This window comes from Lithobates pipiens, unplaced genomic scaffold (genome assembly GCF_037356315.1).
Source record: "Lithobates pipiens isolate NorthernLeopardFrog02 unplaced genomic scaffold, aLitPip1_a1.2 Scaffold_22, whole genome shotgun sequence".
In the NCBI taxonomy this organism is placed as follows: Eukaryota; Metazoa; Chordata; class Amphibia; order Anura; family Ranidae; genus Lithobates; species Lithobates pipiens.
The window spans coordinates 13,690,576-13,711,413 of NW_027507784.1; the positions used below are offsets into that span (position 1 = coordinate 13,690,576).

The 20,838-nt window shown below is 50.4% G+C and overlaps 1 protein-coding gene across 3 annotated transcripts in view; it reads left to right on the forward strand.

Annotated features, from left to right (window-relative positions):
- Positions 1–20,838, forward strand: part of LOC144000405 (uncharacterized) — an 84,063-nt gene that overhangs the window by 25,810 nt on the left and 37,415 nt on the right. For all 3 annotated transcript variants that reach the window (XM_077494219.1, XM_077494218.1, XM_077494220.1), the window contains exons 4-9: positions 410–468; positions 5,285–5,313; positions 7,161–7,229; positions 17,024–17,089; positions 19,647–19,742; positions 19,830–19,913. In XM_077494219.1, the coding sequence (XP_077350345.1) occupies positions 450–468; positions 5,285–5,313; positions 7,161–7,229; positions 17,024–17,089; positions 19,647–19,742; positions 19,830–19,913 (363 nt within the window). In that variant the 5' untranslated portion in view covers positions 410–449. The remainder of the gene's footprint in view (positions 1–409; positions 469–5,284; positions 5,314–7,160; positions 7,230–17,023; positions 17,090–19,646; positions 19,743–19,829; positions 19,914–20,838) is intronic.

Genomic DNA, 20,838 nt, shown 5'->3' on the forward strand with positions numbered 1-20,838 from the left:
GCTTCTCTACTTGTCATACAAACTTTTGTAGATGGAACCCATCCATGAATGATATTTCCCTCTAAAAACCTGAACCGCTAACAACTACCCACAGCAAGGCTTGTTTCCTTCGATCTCTTTTTTTAAATTAATTTTAAAATGTAAAAAAAAAAAAAAAAATACAACATGAACATGAATCCAAAGGAAATACAATAAATGCAGAAGAAGAAATAAGGAGTCCTCCAACATCATATACATTCGTATACTATCACTTTCTATGGAGAGCAAGAGTGACCGTGTGCCCCCCGGGGTGGATAGGGAGGACATAGCAAGGCTTGTATAGGGGATAGCTTGGGACATTACAGGATCAGAATGTGTACTCTGTATGGTCAGCAGGATTATATCATTAAAAATGCTTCTTTATCTCTAGTTCATTTTGAGAATTGTATCGCTGACATCTGGAGCTCCCCATGGATCAATTCACCAAAGGTCTGTGAATATCTTTTTACTTTCTGAATTGTTTTATTATTTATGACATTATTGTTATTATTATTATTATTATTATTATTATTATTATTATCTGTATTATTATTATTATTATTATTATTATTATTATTATTATTTTGTACTTTATTGTACTAATAATATTAGTATTAATAATATGTATTGTATATTATTTTACCATTCATAGTACTACTACTGTATGTATTCATAATATTTATTGTATATTAATTAATATGTATTCTTTAATAATAATTATTATGTACTTTATTGTATTAATACTATTATTATTAATATACAATAAACAAGCGGTTTGAGACTTTAAATGAGGCAGGTGATCAATATTCAAATACAGAGTAAATTTAATCAATCAAATACAGAATAGATTTATAATCAAATTGTAAACATTCACATTACATGAAATATAAATATATTGGTAAAAAACTATTTCATATATATATATATATATATATATATATATATATATATATATACACATGTCATGAGTAATTAGCATATGCATGCATACATGCATGAACATGTGTGTTTGTGTCCTGTCCGACATTGGTGGCATATGATGATATGTGTGTGGGCGTCCCATGTAGCTCAACGCGTTTTGTGATTTCAAATCGCTCATCAGGAGCGGGTGCCTATTTTATATCTTAAGCCTCATACACACGATCGGACTTTGTACAAACTTTCCCGTGGACTTTTGTACAAAGGGCGTAGTCCACAAGTTTGTATTGCATACACATGGCAGGACTTTTTAGGCAACAAACACGAAAGTAGTGACGTTTCAACGTACTGATGACACTTCAAAAGAAAACGTTCAATTACTCCAGCGCCACCTTTGGTCAACTTCTGTATTGTAGTCTGATCTTTTGCATTGGTTCTGAGCATGCCTGTTTGTACCTTGTACAAAAGTCCGATGGTTTTCTGTACACACGATTGGACTTTGCTCCATCGGACTTATGTTGTCAAAAAGTTTGTCCGTTCGCACAGCCAACAAAAGTCCGATGGAAACAGAAAAAGTTTGTCTGATGGAGCGTACACACAGTCGGATGTTGCTCCAAAACAGCTAATTTGCATGTTTGTTGTCAAAAAGTCCGATCGTGTGTACGGGCCTTAAGAAGAACGTAATAGCAAGTCAGGTATATGGCATAGAAGCAAATTAGCAAAAAAACTGTTGTTAGGATAGGAAGGAAGGGTAACCCATCCCAGTCACTTACATGACATGCAGTTGGGAAGGGGTATGCGGTGTGATGAAATGTATTTATTATTAATAATATGTATTTTATATTATATTATTTTACAATTTATAATACTCTTACTGTATTAATAATATTTATTTAATATTTATTGAATATTGGTGTGTATTATTTAATAATTTATAATGTACTTTTTTGAATTAATATTAGTATTAATAAATATGTATGTTATATTATATATTTTTTTTACCATATAGAGTACTACTACTGTATGTATTAATAATATTTAGAATTTATTGTATATTAATATGTATTATTATTATTATTATTATTATTATTATGTACTTTATTTTATTAATAATAATATTATTATTATATTATAATAATATGTATTTTATATTATAGTATTTTATTATTTATAGTACTCTTACTGTATGTATTAATAATATTTATTTAATATTTATTGTATATTAATATGTATTATTTCATAATAATAATAATAATAATTATTATTATTATTATTTATGTTTGTATTTTAGTCAAACAATAGGTCTGTAGTAGGCACAGGATTTCTCTATTTGAATCACAGTTAGTAAAAAGTGTTGCAGTCACTTCTTTTTAAATGTCCAGGGATAGGGACAATTGTAGACACTCATGTTGAACTGGATGGACTGGTGTCTTTATTCAACCTTAGTAATTATGTAACTATGAATGCCGGGTGTCATGGAAGGACATCACCAAGGCGTCCTTCATTCATAGTCATGCAGAGAAAGGGAATGGTGGAGTCTCAGAGTCGGGGTAAGGGTGCTCAGACACATCAGAAGCAGAGATAAGGCCGCTCCGGACATTGGGCTCCATGTCACAGAAGTATTTTGTGAATATAGAGCAAATAAGAGGAAGTGTGTGTGTGTGGGGGGGGGGGGACAAGTGGTGGGAATGAGAGAGAAAGAGGGAGAGCGAGTGAGGAAAAGGGAGCGAGAGAGCAAAGAAGAGACAGAGAGAGAGGAAGGGTTTGCAGAGGTAGAGAGAGTAAGAAAAAGGGAGAAGGTGATGAAGAGAGAGAGAGTGCTAGGAAACAGGAGATGGGGAGAGACAGGCCTGAAGGGGGGGGGGGGGGGTGGAAGAGAGATGGAGAAATTGAGAGAGAGTGTGAGGAGGGGGAGAGTGAGAGCGTGAGCAGGGGGGAGAGAGAGAGTGAGGGGGGAGAAAGAGTGAGGAGGGGGAGTGAGAGTGAGAGGAGGAGAGAGAGAGTGAGGAGGGGGGGAGAGATAGTGTGAAGAGGAGAGAGAGAGAGAGAGAGAGAGAGAGAGTGAGGGGGGAGAGAGTGTGAGGAGGGGGAGAGAGAGTGTAAGTAGGAGAGAGAGAGTGAGGAGGGGGGGAGAGAGAGTGTGAGGAGGAGAGAGAGTGAGGAGGGGGGAGAGAGAGTGTAAGGAGTGGGGAGAGAGTGTGAGGAGGAGAGAGAGAGTGAGTGAGGAGGGGGAGAGAGTGTGAGGAGGAGATAGAGAGTGAGTGAGGAGGGGGGAGAGAGTGTGAAGAGGGGGGAGAGAGAGTGTGAGGAGGGGGGAGAGCATGAGCAGGGGGAGAGAGCATGAGGAGGGGGGGAGAGAGAGTGTGAGGAGGGGGGAGAGAGAGCATGAGCAGAGGGAGACAGCGTGAGCAGGGGGAGAGAGAGTGTGTGAGGAGGGAGGAGAGCGTGAGGAGGGGGAGAAAGAGAAGGGGGAGAGAGAGGAGGGAGGAAGAGAGTGTGAAGAGGGGGGAGAGAGAGAGTGGGAGGAGGGAGGAGAGAGAGTGTGAGGAGGGGGAGAGAGAGAGTGGGAGGAGGGGGGACAGAGATTGTGAGGGGGAGAGAGAGAGAGAGTGTGAGGGGGGAGGAGAAAGAGAAGGGGGAGAGATAGGATGGGGGAGAGGAGGGGGGAAGAGAGTGTGAGGAGGGGGAGAGGAAGAGAGTGAGTAGGGGGGAGAGAAATAATTTGTGAGGAGGGGAGAGAGAGGGTGTGAGGAGGGGGGGAGAGAATGTGAGAAGGGGGGAGAGAGAGTGAGGAGGGGGGGAGAGAGTGTGAGGGGGAGAGAGAGTGTGAGGAGGGGGAGCGAGAGAGTGTTAGGAGGGGGGAGAGAGAGTGTGAGGGGAGAGAGAGCATGAGGGGGAGAGAGAGAGTGTGAGGAGGGGGGAGAGAGAGTGTGAGGAGGGGGGAGCGAGAGTGTGAGGGGAGAGAGAGCGTGAGGGGGAGAGAGAGAGTGTGAGGAGGGGGGAGAGAGAGTGTGAGGGGGAGAGAGTGTGAGGGGGAGAGAGAGTGTGAGGGGGGAGAGAGTGTGTGAGGGGAGAGAGAGATAGAGAGGGGGAGGAGGGGAGAGAGAGTGAGGAGGGGGAGAGAGTGAGAGGTGTGAGGAGGGGGGGGAGAGAGAGTGTGAGGGGAGAGAGAGCGTGAGGGGGAGAGAGAGAGTGTGAGGAGTGGGAGAGAGAGTGTGGGGGGAGAGAGAGTTTGAGGAGGGGGGAGAGAGAGTGGTGAGGAGGAGCGAGAGTGTGAGGAGGGGGGAGAGAGAGTGTGAGGGGAGAGAGTGTGAGGGAGAGAGAGTGTGAGGGGGAGAGAGTGTGAGGAGGGGAGAGAGAGTGTGTGAGGAGGGGAGAGAGAGTGTGGGGGAGAGAGAGTGTGAGGAGGGGGAGAGAGAGTGTGGGGGGGGAGAGAGAGTGTAGAGGAGGGAGAGAGACAGCGTGAGCAGGGGGGAGAGAGGGGAGAGAGTGTGAGGAGGGAGGAGAGCGTGAGGAGGGGGAGAAAGAGAAGGGGGAGAGACAGGAGGGAGGAAGAGAGTGTGAAGAGGGGGGAGATAGAGAGTGTGAGGAGGGAGGAGAGAGAGTGTGAGGAGGGGGAGAGAGAGAGTGTGAGGAGGGAGGAGAGAGAGTGTGAGGGGGGAGAGAGAGAGAGAGTGTGTGAGGGGGGGGGAGAAAGAGAAGGGGGAGAGATAGGATGGGGGAGAGGAGTGGTTAAGAGCGTGTGACGAGGGGGAGAAAAACAGAGTGTGAGGAGGGGGGAGAGGAAGAGAGTGAGTAGGGGGGAGAGAAAGAATTTGTGAGGAGGGGAGAGAGAGGGTGTGAGGAGGGGGGAGAGAGAGTGAGGAGGGGGAGAGAGTGTGAGGGGGAGAGAAAGTGTGAGGAGGGGGGAGAGAGAGTGTGAGGAGGGGGAGCGAGAGTGTGAGGAGGGTGGAGAGGAAGAGAGTGAGTAGGGGGGAGAGAAAGAATTTGTGAGGAGGGGAGAGAGAGGGTGTGAGGAGGGGGGAGAGAGAGGTGTGAGGGGGAGAGAGATAGAGAGAGTGTGAGGAGGGGGGAGAGAGAGTGTGAGGAGGGGGGAGAGAGAGTGTTAGGGGGAGAGAGATAGAGAGAGTGTGAGGAAGAGTGATAGGGAGAGGGAAGGAGAGAATGAGAGAAAAGGGAGGCACAATAGTAGTCAGACTTGAATGAATACAAGGGCATTACATACACAAACACACTGAAATTTCTGTTTTGCATTTGCGGTTTCTGCCCCAGTTTTTTTCCTTGTTCTCTTATTTTGTCTCATTGATTGTATTATGACTGACATTTTATTGTTCTATTTCTCTCCTAGCTAAATTGGGTCCTATTCCACTTCCCTTTGTAAGTATCTGTACATTTACACCCTAGATTTTCACCCTGGAGGAAAGACATAGTGATAGACAATCATCTTATGGGATGAAGGGGGTCTACCTAAAGGCTCCACATCTTCTCCAGCACAGGAAGTGATATAAAATTGCCCCAGCAGGAACATTTTCAGCAAGCAAACTCTTTAGCTTTTCCCTTATGCAGGCAATAAATGGGTCAAATTCAGAAAAACTTTCTTCCGACAATCATAGGTTGTGTGCGTTTTGTTATTCGATGTTGTCACCATTGATTTCGAAATTCGACCAACCAAGCCTTCAACTTCAACTTCTTTCCCGGTCACAGCTCATTTGAATTTCTTTTCAATTATAATTTCCCATCATTGATTAAAAGTTTGTTAATTACTCCAAAAATTTCCAACATGCCCAATCACTAAATTTCGATGGCCTCACGAAAATCGGGCATTGCTGCCGCCCACTAATCGTACGAAGTTCGAACAAAAATGATTATTTCCGATTCTTGAAAGACAATTCTTTCAGAATTTGATCCATGTATGGCTAGCTTTAGTTTTTGTATGAGATTAGGCCTGTATGCCTAGAAAAGTTATGAGGGATGGAGGAACATGTGGGTTTAAGGGACATAAGGAGTGAGAAATAAAAGGTACAAAAGCATGAAGGGAAATGGGGGACATGAGGGATAGAGGGGTATGGAGGATATGTGGGATGGAGGAACAAAGGGGACATAGGGGGTGGAGGAACATAATAGACATGATGGATAGAGGGACATGGAGGCTATGTGGGATGGAGAGACATAAGGGGTGGAGGAACATAAAGGACATGAGGGGTGGGGGGACATAGGAGACATGATGGATGTAGGGACATAAGGTACATGCGAGGTGTAGAGACATAAAAGGCATGATGGAGGGAGGGACATGAGAGACATGTAGGATGGAGGGGTGGAGAGACATAAGAAGAGGAGGAACATAAGAGACATGATGAATGGAGGGATATGGGGCACATGTGGGGTGCAGAGACATACATGGTGGAAGAAAATAAGGGACATGAGAGGTGGAGGTACATAGGAGAGATGATGAATGGACGGACATAGGGGGGCATAAGTAGTGGAAGAAATGAAGGGACATGAGGGATTGAGGAACATAAGAGACATGATGGATGGAGAGACATAAGGTATATGCAAGGTGGAGAGACATAAGTGGTGGAGGAACATAAAAACCTGGTGGAGGGAGGGATATGGGGGACATGTGGGGTGGAGGAACATAAGAGACACGAGGGAGGGAGGGATTGAGGGACAGGTGTGGTGGAGAGACATGAGGTGAAGGAACATAAGAGACATGATGGATAGATGGACATGGAGGATATGTGGGTTTGAAAGACATAAGGGGTGGAGAAACATAGGAGACATGATGGATGTAGGGACATGAGAGACATGCAGGATGGAGGGAATCGTGGGGTGGAGAGACATAAGAAGTGGAGGAACATAAGAGACATGATGGATGGAGGGACGTGGGGCACATGTGGGGTGGGGAGACATAAGTGGTAGCAGGAAATAAGAGATATGAGGGGTGCAGGCACATAGGAGAGATGATTAATGGATGGACATGGGGGACATGTGGGGTGGAGAGACATAAGTGGTGGAAGAAAATAAGGGATAGGAGGGGTCGAGGAACATAAGAGACATGATGAATGGAGGGGCATAAGGTACATGCGAGGTGGAGAGACATAAGTGGTGGAGGAACATAAGAGACATGATGGAGGGAGGGACATGTGGGTATGAGCGACATGTGGGATGGAGGGACATGGGGGACATGCATCTTTTACATAAACTTTATGTTTTTTTTAATGTAGATACTCTTCATATTCTTGCTTTCATTGTGGATCTTCTTTTCTATCGGTGAAAGCTCTCTCCTGTATTCTGTAAGTATCTACACAATTATATTTCCAGCAGTGTCTGGAAAAGAAAATACAGTATGTAGCTGAAATGATTTAAAAAAAGACAAACACACACTGCACACACACTGCACTCACACTGCACACACACTGCGCTCACACTGCACTCACACTGCACACACACTGCACACACTGCGCTCACACTGCGCACACACTGCACATACACTGCACTCACACTGCGCTCACACTGCGCACACACTGCACACACTGCGCTCACACTGCACACACACTGCGCACACACTGCACTCACACTGCGCACACACTGCACTCACACTGCGCACACACTGCGCACACACTGCGCTCACACTGCGCACACACTGCACACACACTGCGCTCACACTGCACTCACACTGCACTCACACTGCGCACACACTGCGCACACACTGCACTCACACTGCGCACACACTGCACTCACACTGCGCACACACTGCGCACACACTGCGCTCACACTGCGCACACACTGCACACACACTGCGCTCACACTGCACTCACACTGCACTCACACTGCGCACACACTGCGCACGCACTGCGCTCGCACTGCGCTCGCACTGCGCTCGCACTGCGCTCGCACTGCGCTCACACACTGCGCACACACTGCACTCACACTGCACTCACACTGTGCACACACTGCACTCACACTGCACACACTGCGCTCACACTGCGCACACACTACGCACACACTGCACTCACACTGCACACACGCTGCGCACACACTGCGCTCACACTGCGCACACACTGCACTCACACTGCGCACACACTGCACTCACACTGCACTCACACTGCACACACTGCGCACACACTGCGCACACACCGAACACACACTGCGTGCACACTGCACACACTGCGCTCACACTGCACACACACTGCACACACACTGCACTCACTGCGCTCACACACTGCACACACACTGCGCACACTGCGCACACACTGCGCACACACTGCGCACACACTGCGCACACACTGCGCACACTGCACTCACACCGAACACACACTGCACTCACACTGCGCACACACTGCGCACACACTGCGCACACTGCACTCACACCGAACACACACTGCACTCACACTGCGCTCACACTGCACACACACTGCGCACACACTGCACTCACTGCGCTCACACTGCACTCACACTGCACACACACTGCGCTCACACTGCACGCACACTGCACTCACGCTGCACACACACTGCACTCACACTGCACACACACTGCACACACACTGCACACACACTGCACTCACTGCGCTCGCACTGCACACACTGCACACACTGCGCACACACTGAACACACACTGCGCACACACTGCACACAATGCACACACATTGCACACACTGCACACACTGCACTCACATTGCACTCACACTGCACACACACTGCACTCGCACTGGACTCACACTGCACACTCACTGCGCTCACACTGCACACTCACTGCGCTCACACTGCACACGCACTGCACACACACTGCGCTCACATTGCACTCACACTGCGCTCGCACTGCGCACACACTGCACACACTGCGCTCACACTGCACACACACTGCGCGCGCACTGCACTCACACTGCACTCACACTGCACACACACTGCGCACACACTGCGCACACACTGCACACACTGCGCTCACACTGCACACACGCTGCGCGCACACTGCGCACACACTGCGCTCACACTGTGCACACACTGCACACACACTGCGCACACACGCTGCACTCACACTGCACACACGCTGCGCACACACTGCACTCACACCGAACACACACTGCGTGCGCACTGCACACACACTGCACTCACACTGCAAACACACTGCACTCACTGCGCTCACACTGCACACACACTGCACACACACTGCACACACACTGCACACACACTGCACACACTGCACTCGCATTGCACTCACACTGCACTCACACTGTGCACACACTGCACTCACACTGCACTCACACTGCGCACACACTGCGCACACACTGCACGCACTGCGCTCACACTGTGCACACACTGCACACACACTGCGCACACACGCTGAACTCACACTGCACACACGCTGCGCACACACTGCACTCACACCGAACACACTGCGTGCAAACTGCACACACTACGCTCACACTGCGCACACACTGCACACACACTGCACACACATTGCACACACACTGCACACACTGCGCACACACTGCACTTACATTGCACTCACACTGCACACACACTGCGCACACTGCGCACACACTGCACTCACACTGTGCACACACTGCACACACTGCACACACACGGCACTCACACTGCACACGCACTGCGCTCACACTGCACACACGCTGCGCTCGCACTGCACTCACACTGCACACACACTGCGCACACATTGCACACACACTGCACACACTGCGCACACACTGCACTTACATTGCACTCACACTGCACACACACTGCGCACACTGCGCACACACTGCACTCACACTGCACACACGCTGCGCGCACACTGCGCACACACTGCGCTCACACTGTGCACACACTGCACACACACTGCGCACACACGCTGCACTCACACTGCACACACGCTGCGCACACACTGCACTCACACCGAACACACACTGCGTGCGCACTGCACACACACTGCACTCACACTGCAAACACACTGCACTCACTGCGCTCACACTGCACACACACTGCACACACTGCACACACACTGCACACACACTGCACACACTGCACTCGCATTGCACTCACACTGCACTCACACTGTGCACACACTGCACTCACACTGCACTCACACTGCGCACACACTGCGCACACACTGCACGCACTGCGCTCACACTGTGCACACACTGCACACACACTGCGCACACACGCTGAACTCACACTGCACACACGCTGCGCACACACTGCACTCACACCGAACACACTGCGTGCAAACTGCACACACTACGCTCACACTGCGCACACACTGCACACACACTGCACACACATTGCACACACACTGCACACACTGCGCACACACTGCACTTACATTGCACTCACACTGCACACACACTGCGCACACTGCGCACACACTGCACTCACACTGTGCACACACTGCACACACTGCACACACACGGCACTCACACTGCACACGCACTGCGCTCACACTGCACACACGCTGCGCTCGCACTGCACTCACACTGCACACACACTGCGCACACATTGCACACACACTGCACACACTGCGCACACACTGCACTTACATTGCACTCACACTGCACACACACTGCGCACACTGCGCACACACTGCACTCACACTGCACACACTGCACTCACACTGCACACACTGCGCTCACACTGCACTCGCACTGCGCACACACTGCGCTCACACTGCACACACACTGCGCTCGCACTGCACTCACACTGCACACACACTGCGCACACATTGCACACACACTACACACTGCGCACACACTGCACTTACATTGCACTCACACTGAACACACACTGCGCACACTGCGCACACACTGCACACACACTGCACTCACACTGCACACACTGCGCTCACACTGCACTCACACTGCACACGCACTGCGCACACACTGCGCTCACACTGCACACACACTGCGCTCGCACTGCACTCACACTGTGCACACACTGCACTCACACTGCACACACTGCGCTCACACTGCGCACACACTACGCACACACTGCACTCACACTGCACACACGCTGCGCACACACTGCGCTCACACTGCGCACACACTGCGCACACACTGCGCACACACTGCACTCACACTGCGCACACACTGCACTCACACTGCACACACTGCGCACACACTGCGCACACACCGAACACACACTGCGTGCACACTGCACACACTGCGCTCACACTGCACACACACTGCACACACACTGCACTCACTGCGCTCACACACTGCACACACACTGCGCACACTGCGCTCACACTGCGCACACACTGCGCACACACTGCGCACACAGCACTCACACCGAACACACACTGCACTCACACTGCGCTCACACTGCGCACACACTGCGCACACACTGCACTCACTGCGCTCACACTGCACTCACACTGCACACACACTGCGCTCACACTGCACGCACACTGCACTCACGCTGCACACACACTGCACTCACACTGCACACACACTGCACACACTGCACTCACACTGCACACACACTGCACACACACTGCACTCACACCGAACACACTGCGTGCAAACTGCACACACTACGCTCACACTGCGCACACACTGCACACACACTGCACACACATTGCACACACACTGCACACACTGCGCACACACTGCACTTACATTGCACTCACACTGCACGCACACTGCGCACACTGCGCACACACTGCACTCACACTGTGCACACACTGCACACACTGCACACACACGGCACTCACACTGCACACGCACTGCGCTCACACTGCACACGCGCTGCGCTCGCACTGCACTCACACTGCACACACACTGCGCACACATTGCACACACACTGCACACACTGCGCACACACTGCACTTACATTGCACTCACACTGCACACACACTGCGCACACTGCGCACACACTGCACTCACACTGTGCACACACTGCACACACTGCACACACACGGCACTCACACTGCACACGCACTGCGCTCACACTGCACACACGCTGCGCTCGCACTGCACTCACACTGCACACACACTGCGCACACATTGCACACACACTGCACACACTGCGCACACACTGCACTTACATTGCACTCACACTGCACTCACACTGCGCACACTGCGCACACACTGCACTCACACTGCACACACTGCACTCACACTGCACACACTGCGCTCACACTGCACTCACACTGCACACGCACTGCGCACACACTGCGCTCACACTGCACACACACTGCGCTCGCACTGCACTCACACTGCACACACACTGCGCACACATTGCACACACACTACACACTGCGCACACACTGCACTTACATTGCACTCACACTGAACACACACTGCGCACACTGCGCACACACTGCACTCACACTGCACACACTGCACTCACACTGCACACACTGCGCTCACACTGCACTCACACTGCACACGCACTGCGCACACACTGCGCTCACACTGCACACACACTGCGCTCGCACTGCACTCACACTGTGCACACACTGCACTCACACTGCACACACTGCGCACACACTACGCACACACTGCACTCACACTGCACACACGCTGCGCACACACTGCGCTCACACTGCGCACACACTGCGCACACACTGCGCACACACTGCACTCACACTGCGCACACACTGCACTCACACTGCACACACTGCGCACACACTGCGCACACACCGAACACACACTGCGTGCACACTGCACACACTGCGCTCACACTGCACACACACTGCACACACACTGCACTCACTGCGCTCACACACTGCACACACACTGCGCACACTGCGCTCACACTGCGCACACACTGCGCACACACTGCGCACACAGCACTCACACCGAACACACACTGCACTCACACTGCGCTCACACTGCGCACACACTGCACTCACTGCGCTCACACTGCACACACACTGCGCTCACACTGCACGCACACTGCACTCACGCTGCACACACACTGCACTCACACTGCACACACACTGCACACACACTGCACTCACACTGCACACACACTGCACACACACTGCACTCACTGCGCTCGCACTGCACACACTGCACACACTGCGCACACACTGAACACACACTGCGCACACACTGCACACAATGCACACACATTGCACACACTGCACACACTGCACTCACATTGCACTCACACTGCACTCACACTGTGCACACACTGCACTCACACTGCACTCACACTGCGCACACACTGCGCACACACTGCACACACTGCGCTCACACTGTGCACACACTGCACACACACTGCGCACACACGCTGCACTCACACTGCACACACGCTGCGCACACACTGCGCTCACACTGCGCACACACTGCGCACACACTGCGCACACACTGCACTCACACTGCGCACACACTGCACTCACACTGCACACACTGCGCACACACTGCGCACACACCGAACACACACTGCGTGCACACTGCACACACTGCGCTCACACTGCACACACACTGCACACACACTGCACTCACTGCGCTCACACACTGCACACACACTGCGCACACTGCGCTCACACTGCGCACACACTGCGCACACACTGCGCACACAGCACTCACACCGAACACACACTGCACTCACACTGCGCTCACACTGCGCACACACTGCACTCACTGCGCTCACACTGCACTCACACTGCACACACACTGCGCTCACACTGCACGCACACTGCACTCACGCTGCACACACACTGCACTCACACTGCACACACACTGCACACACACTGCACTCACACTGCACACACACTGCACACACACTGCACTCACTGCGCTCGCACTGCACACACTGCACACACTGCGCACACACTGAACACACACTGCGCACACACTGCACACAATGCACACACATTGCACACACTGCACACACTGCACTCACATTGCACTCACACTGCACACACACTGCACTCGCACTGGACTCACACTGCACACTCACTGCGCTCACACTGCACACTCACTGCGCTCACACTGCACACGCACTGCACACACACTGCGCTCACATTGCACTCACACTGCGCTCGCACTGCGCACACACTGCGCTCACACTGCACACACACTGCGCGCGCACTGCACTCACACTGCACTCACACTGCACACACACTGCGCACACACTGCGCTCACACTGCACACACGCTGCGCGCACACACTGCGCTCACACTGTGCACACACTGCACACACACTGCGCACACACGCTGCACTCACACTGCACACACGCTGCGCACACACTGCACTCACACCGAACACACACTGCGTGCGCACTGCACACACACTGCGCTCACACTGCAAACACACTGCACTCACTGCGCTCACACTGCACACACACTGCACACACACTGCACACACTGCACACACACTGCACGCACTGCGCACACACTGCACACACTGCACTCGCATTGCACTCACACTGCACTCACACTGTGCACACACTGCACTCACACTGCACTCACACTGCGCACACACTGCGCACACACTGCACACACTGCGCTCACACTGTGCACACACTGCACACACACTGCGCACACACGCTGCACTCACACTGCACACACGCTGCGCACACACTGCACTCACACCGAACACACTGCGTGCAAACTGCACACACTACGCTCACACTGCGCTCACACTGCACTCACACTGAACACACACTGCGCACACACTGCACACACACTGCACACACATTGCACACACACTGCACACACTGCGCACACACTGCACTTACATTGCACTCACACTGCACACACACTGCGCACACTGCGCACACACTGCACTCACACTGCGCACACACTGCACACACTGCACACGCACTGCGCTCACACTGCACACACACTGCGCACACACTGCACACACACTGCGCACACACTGCACACACACTGCGCACACACTGCACTTACATTGCGCTCACACTGCACACACACTGCGCACACTGCACACACACTGCACTCACACTGCACACACACTGCACACACTGCGCACACACTGCACTTACATTGCACTCACACTGCACACACACTGCGCACACTGCACTCACACTGCGCACACACTGCGCACACACTGCACACACTGCACTCACACTGCACACACACCGCGCACACACTGCACACACTGCACTCACACTGCACACACTGCGCTCACACTGCACACGCACTGCGCTCACACTGCGCTCACACTGCGCTCACACTGCGCTCGCACTGCACTCACACTGCACACACACTGTGCACACATTGCACACACACTGCGCACACACTGCACACACACTGCGCACACACTACACACACTGCGCTCACACTGAACACACACTGCACACACACTGCACACACACTGCACACACATTGCACACACACTGCACACGCTGCGCACACACTGCACACACTGCACTTACATTGCACACACACTGCGCACACACTGCACTCACACTGCACTCACACTGCGCTCACACTGCACACACTGCGCACGCACTGCACTCGCACTGCACTCGCACTGCACACACTGCACTCACACTGTACTCACACTGCACACACACTGCACACACACTGCGCTCACACTGAACACACGGTGCACACACACTGCGCTCACACTGCACTCACACTGCGCACACACTGCACACACTGCACTCGCACTGCGCACACACTGCGCACACACTGCGCACACTGCACTCACATTGCGCACACACTGTGCACACACTGCACACACTGCACTCACACTGCACACACACCGCGCACACACTGCACACACTGCACTCACACTGCACACACTGCGCTCACACTGCACACGCACTGCGCTCACACTGCGCTCACACTGCGCTCGCACTGCACACACACTGCGCTCACACTGCACACACACTGCGCTCACACTGCACACACACTGCGCACACACTGCACACACACTGCGCACACACTGCGCACACACTGCACTTACATTGCGCTCACACTGCACACACACTGCGCACACTGCACACACACTGCACTCACACTGCACACACTGCGCACACACTGCACTTACATTGCACTCACACTGCACACACACTGCGCACACTGCACTCACACTGCGCACACACTGCACACACTGCACTCACACTGCACACACACCGCGCACACACTGCACACACACCGCGCACACACTGCACACACTGCACACACTGCACTCACACTGCACACACTGCGCTCACACTGCACACGCACTGCGCTCACACTGCGCTCACACTGCACACACTGCGCTCGCACTGCACTCACACTGCACACACACTGCGCACACACTGCACACACACTGCGCACACACTACACACACACTGCGCTCACACTGAACACACACTGCACACACACTGCACACACACTGCACACACATTGCACACACACTGCACACGCTGCGCACACACTGCACACACTGCACTTACATTGCACACACACTGCGCACACACTGCACTCGCACTGCACTCGCACTGCGCTCACACTGCGCTCACACTGCGCACGCACTGCACTCGCACTGCACTCGCACTGCACACACTGCACTCACACTGTACTCACACTGCACACACACTGCGCTCACACTGAACACACGGTGCACACACACTGCGCTCACACTGCACTCACACTGCGCACACACTGCACACACTGCACTCGCACTGCGCACACACTGCGCACACACTGCGCACACACTGCACTCACATTGCGCACACACTGCACTCACTGTACTCACGCTGCACACACATTGCACTCACACTGTACACACACTGCACACACTGCACTCACACTGCACACACTGCACTCACACTGCACACACACTGCACACACTGCACTCACACTGCACACACACTGCACACACACTGCGCTCACACTGAACACACACTGCACACACACTGCACACACACTGCACACACATTGCAACATCATGAAGTCCATTCATTTGCCAAGTGAGATGGATGAACTGTTGGTGATGGCCAACAAATATTGAAGAATGGAGACATCCCGAAGTTGGTGAACACCCACCAATCCAAAATGTGCACTACAGTTCTATGAATGTTGTCATTAAAGATGTCCCCATGAGTCCTCTGTTATAGAAGGAGTCAACATGATGCTGGTCTATGTGAATTCTCCAAAACGTCTAATATTTGTCTCTCCTCTTCCTCACAGCTCTGCATGATAATTACAGTTCTCCTGAAAGGGTCCCTGCTATCCCGTTGGTGCATCTTGAAATACGTGAGTATGTCTTCAAAAATATGGTGGGACAAATATATGTTCCTGGTGTGGATACTGGAATACTGGGAGCAAAAATATGTGTAAAATTGAAAATATTTCCCTGTACAATAAGCCTCACTCATCCCCCTTGTATCGTCCTATTGATCCATGGCGAAATAGAACGTTTATTTGTAGGCCCGCCTGAGAGGACTGATAGAGAGCAGTCTCAGATGGGCGTAGAACTAGAATAGAGGACTTGGGAGGCCTGCCTAAGAGCAGGGCCGTCTTTAATATTGATTGGACCCGGGGCAAAACGTTTCTTGGGGCTCCCCTCCCCCATGCAATTTCGCTCTCCACCTTCTCTGAGACATACAATAAATAGCAGCTAGACTTAAAATCAGTTTACTGTATCAGATTAGGTAGTGATTGCGATTAGTTGCCAGAGGTTACAGCATATCATTACTGCTTACTGACTGGTTGCTAGAGGCTACAGTACACATTAAGGCTCACTGATTAGTTTCTAGAGGTTACAGCAAATGATTTCTGCTTGTTAATTGGTTGCCAGAGATTAGTGTACAGTAATACTGCTCACTGGTTGCTATAGGTTACAGCACATCATCTCCTCACTGCAGGGGGGGAATGATATATATGAATGTCACCAGCTTCAGCTAATTACATATGAATGTTGCTGCTATTTTCATATGAATGACGGTTATTTACATGTAAACACAGGGTCTGCAGGTGAGTCATCTGAACACAATAGGGCAGAGCTGGGCAGCATTAGTAGTTTCACACTGAGATATCAGGACACAGCACGGGACTAAAACTTCAAGGGACAAGGGAATTTAAACTGGAATAGTTGGCAAGTATGAAGCAGCTGCTTTGGGCCCCACAACAATGACAAGGCCCAGGGCAGCTGCCCCTTTTGCCCTGCCTTAACCACTTGCTTACTGGGCACTTAAACCCCCCTCAGTCCCAGACCAATTTTCAGCTTTCAGCGCTGTCGCACTTTGAATGACAATTGCGCAGTCATACAACACTGTACCCAAATGAAATTTTTATCATTTTTTTCCCACAAATAGAGCTTTCTTTTGGTGGTATTTAGTTACAGCTCGGAGTTTTATTTTTTGCTAAACAAACAAAAAAAGATGCAAAAAATAAAATAAATCATGTTTAATAGTTTGTTATAAAATTTTGCAAACAGGTCATTTTTCTCCTTCATTGAAGTGCGCTGATTAGGCGGCACTGGTGGGCACTGGTGGGCTGCATTGGTGGGCACTGATAGGCTGCATTGGTGGGCACTGGTAGGCTGCACTGGTGGGCACTGATAGGCATAGTTAAGGCGGCACTAATAGGCACAGATAAGGCGGCACCGATGGGCACAGATAAGGCAGAACTGATGGGCAAAGATGGGCACAGATAAGATGGCACTGATGGGTGGCACAGATGGGTGGCACGGATGGGTGGCACGGATGGGCACTGATAGGTACCACTGATAGATGGGACTGATGGGCACTGATAGGTGGCACTGATAGGTGGCTCTGATAGGTGGCACTGCTGGGCACTGATGGGCGGCACTGCTGGGCACTGGTAGATGACACTGATGGGCACGGATATGTGGCACTGGGGTGCAGCACCTTTGTTGAGGCAGATTGTGGGCACTTCTGGGTGGCACTGTGGGCACTGCTGGGTGGCACTGTGGGCACTGCTGGGTGGCACTGTGTGCACTGCTGGGTGGCACTGACGGGGGGCACAAATTTTTTATTATGTGTAGTTATGAGGGGGCAGGTGGGCACTGGCAGGGCCGCCGGTGATTGGCTTTTTTTTTTCTCCTCGCGCTGTCAGCGCCAGGAGGAATAAAAGCCGATTACCGGCTCCGTTATATCACATGATCAGCTGTCATTGGCTGACAGCTGATCACGTGATAAGGGGTCGGGATCGACCCCTTGCACGGATCGGTGATCAGGCGAGTCTCATAGACCCCTCAGGGGGCACGCAGGCCGCTCGTGCACGGGACGACGTCTATTGACGTCGTCCCGGGAAAGGAGATCCGCGCTGTAGCTGTCATTCGGCTATAGCGCGGGTCTCAAGTGGTTAAAGACGGCCCTGCCTAAGAGGCCTGGGAGATTGCAGTCTGAGATGGGTGTAGAACCAGGTGAGAGATCTGTGGAAACCATGGGCAGTGGAGAAGAGGCAGCTGCAGCCAGGAGGGCTGGCAGGGCCTGAAGATGTTGTACTGGGCTCAGTAGCCAGCTACATCTACAAGACCTCTTGAACCCACCAAAGGATCTGTATTTATTTTTCATCCAGTCTTTAGATTTACACAGCTCCGCCAAGCAGCGCCGCCGTTTCTGGCAGGGCAGGAGACCTGCGTTATCTTTGGTGCCGTTCAGTAACAATTAAAGGTTGTGCCCCCCCCCCCCCCCACCCAGCCTGTGATGGGACAGCAGAAGAAGAAGTAGACTTGAGGGAAAGCAATATAAGCCATAGTATTGTAGAAGGAGGTAGAATGCCCCCTTGTTTTGTCTTTTATGGTAGGGAATGGAATGCTAATGGTAACAGTGATGTTGTATTGTAGACATCCATTCCGCAGTGGTTAATACTCGTGTCCGGGTTGATCGTACTGCAAATCTACATCATCGGTGAAGACCTCCAGATCTCAATCTTCTACTTGGTGAGGACCTGTTGGCCATGTACAAGGGGTGCTGTCATGAGGACTATCTGGTAATGTAACGCTGATCTCTTATGTCTCATCCTGAAGCTTATTCTGGTTCCGTTATCCACCGTTGCTGGCGTTGGCATCTTCCTATCACAACTGGACAACCAGGAAGGGGGGAGGAGCAATGTGAGTACACCTCATGGGCGAATAAAAAAAACTATAAATAAACTGAGTACATTACATGGAGAATATATTACGTCTTAGAGCAGAATAAGGATTAGAAAGAAAGTCCAGTCAAGAAGATACAGTTTATCTATAAAGAAAGCAAATTTTATCTATAAAGAAAGCAAATTTCAAATTTGGCTGTTAGAGAATGTAACAAATATGAATTTATCCGAAGTTACGAATTTTTCAGAAATAACGAATTTCACATCAAGTGGAACAAAAGGAATTAATACTAAAAACTTTTTATTATTGCTGTTATTTATTATTATTATTATTAATTCGTTACATTACATTTGTTTACATACCGCATTCATTATTTCAGAAAATTCATAACTTCGGATAAATTAGTATTCCTTACATTCACTAACAGCCAAATTTAAAAGGAAATTCCAATACCAATAACTTAATAGTTAGTAATAGTCATTATTAAGTTGTTATTATTAGTTATTATTTCAGATTTTCGAATTTTTGGATTTTCGTCCTTCTTTTGAATTTTTGTTAATTTTCAGGGTTTCAAATTTATGAATTTTTCTAGTTTCAAATTTACGAATTTCATAATTTTTTTTCGTTTTTTTGAATTTTGCAGATTTGGAAATTCGAAAAATTTTAAATTTTTTCATTTTCAAATAGTCGAAATTTACGAATATTCCGAAAAAAAAAAGGGTTCTTGTTAATTCGGATATTTCCAAATGTGTCAAAAATTTGTTTAAAAAAAACGAATTTGGAACGCAATGAATTCCACACGTCCAGTCATTTTGGAAATTTGGAAAATTCGAAAACCTGTAAATTTGTCATTTTCAAATAGTCGAAATTTATGAATATTCGGGAAAAAATATTCATTAAATGGGTTCTTGTTAATTCGGATATTTCCGAATGTGTCAAAAAT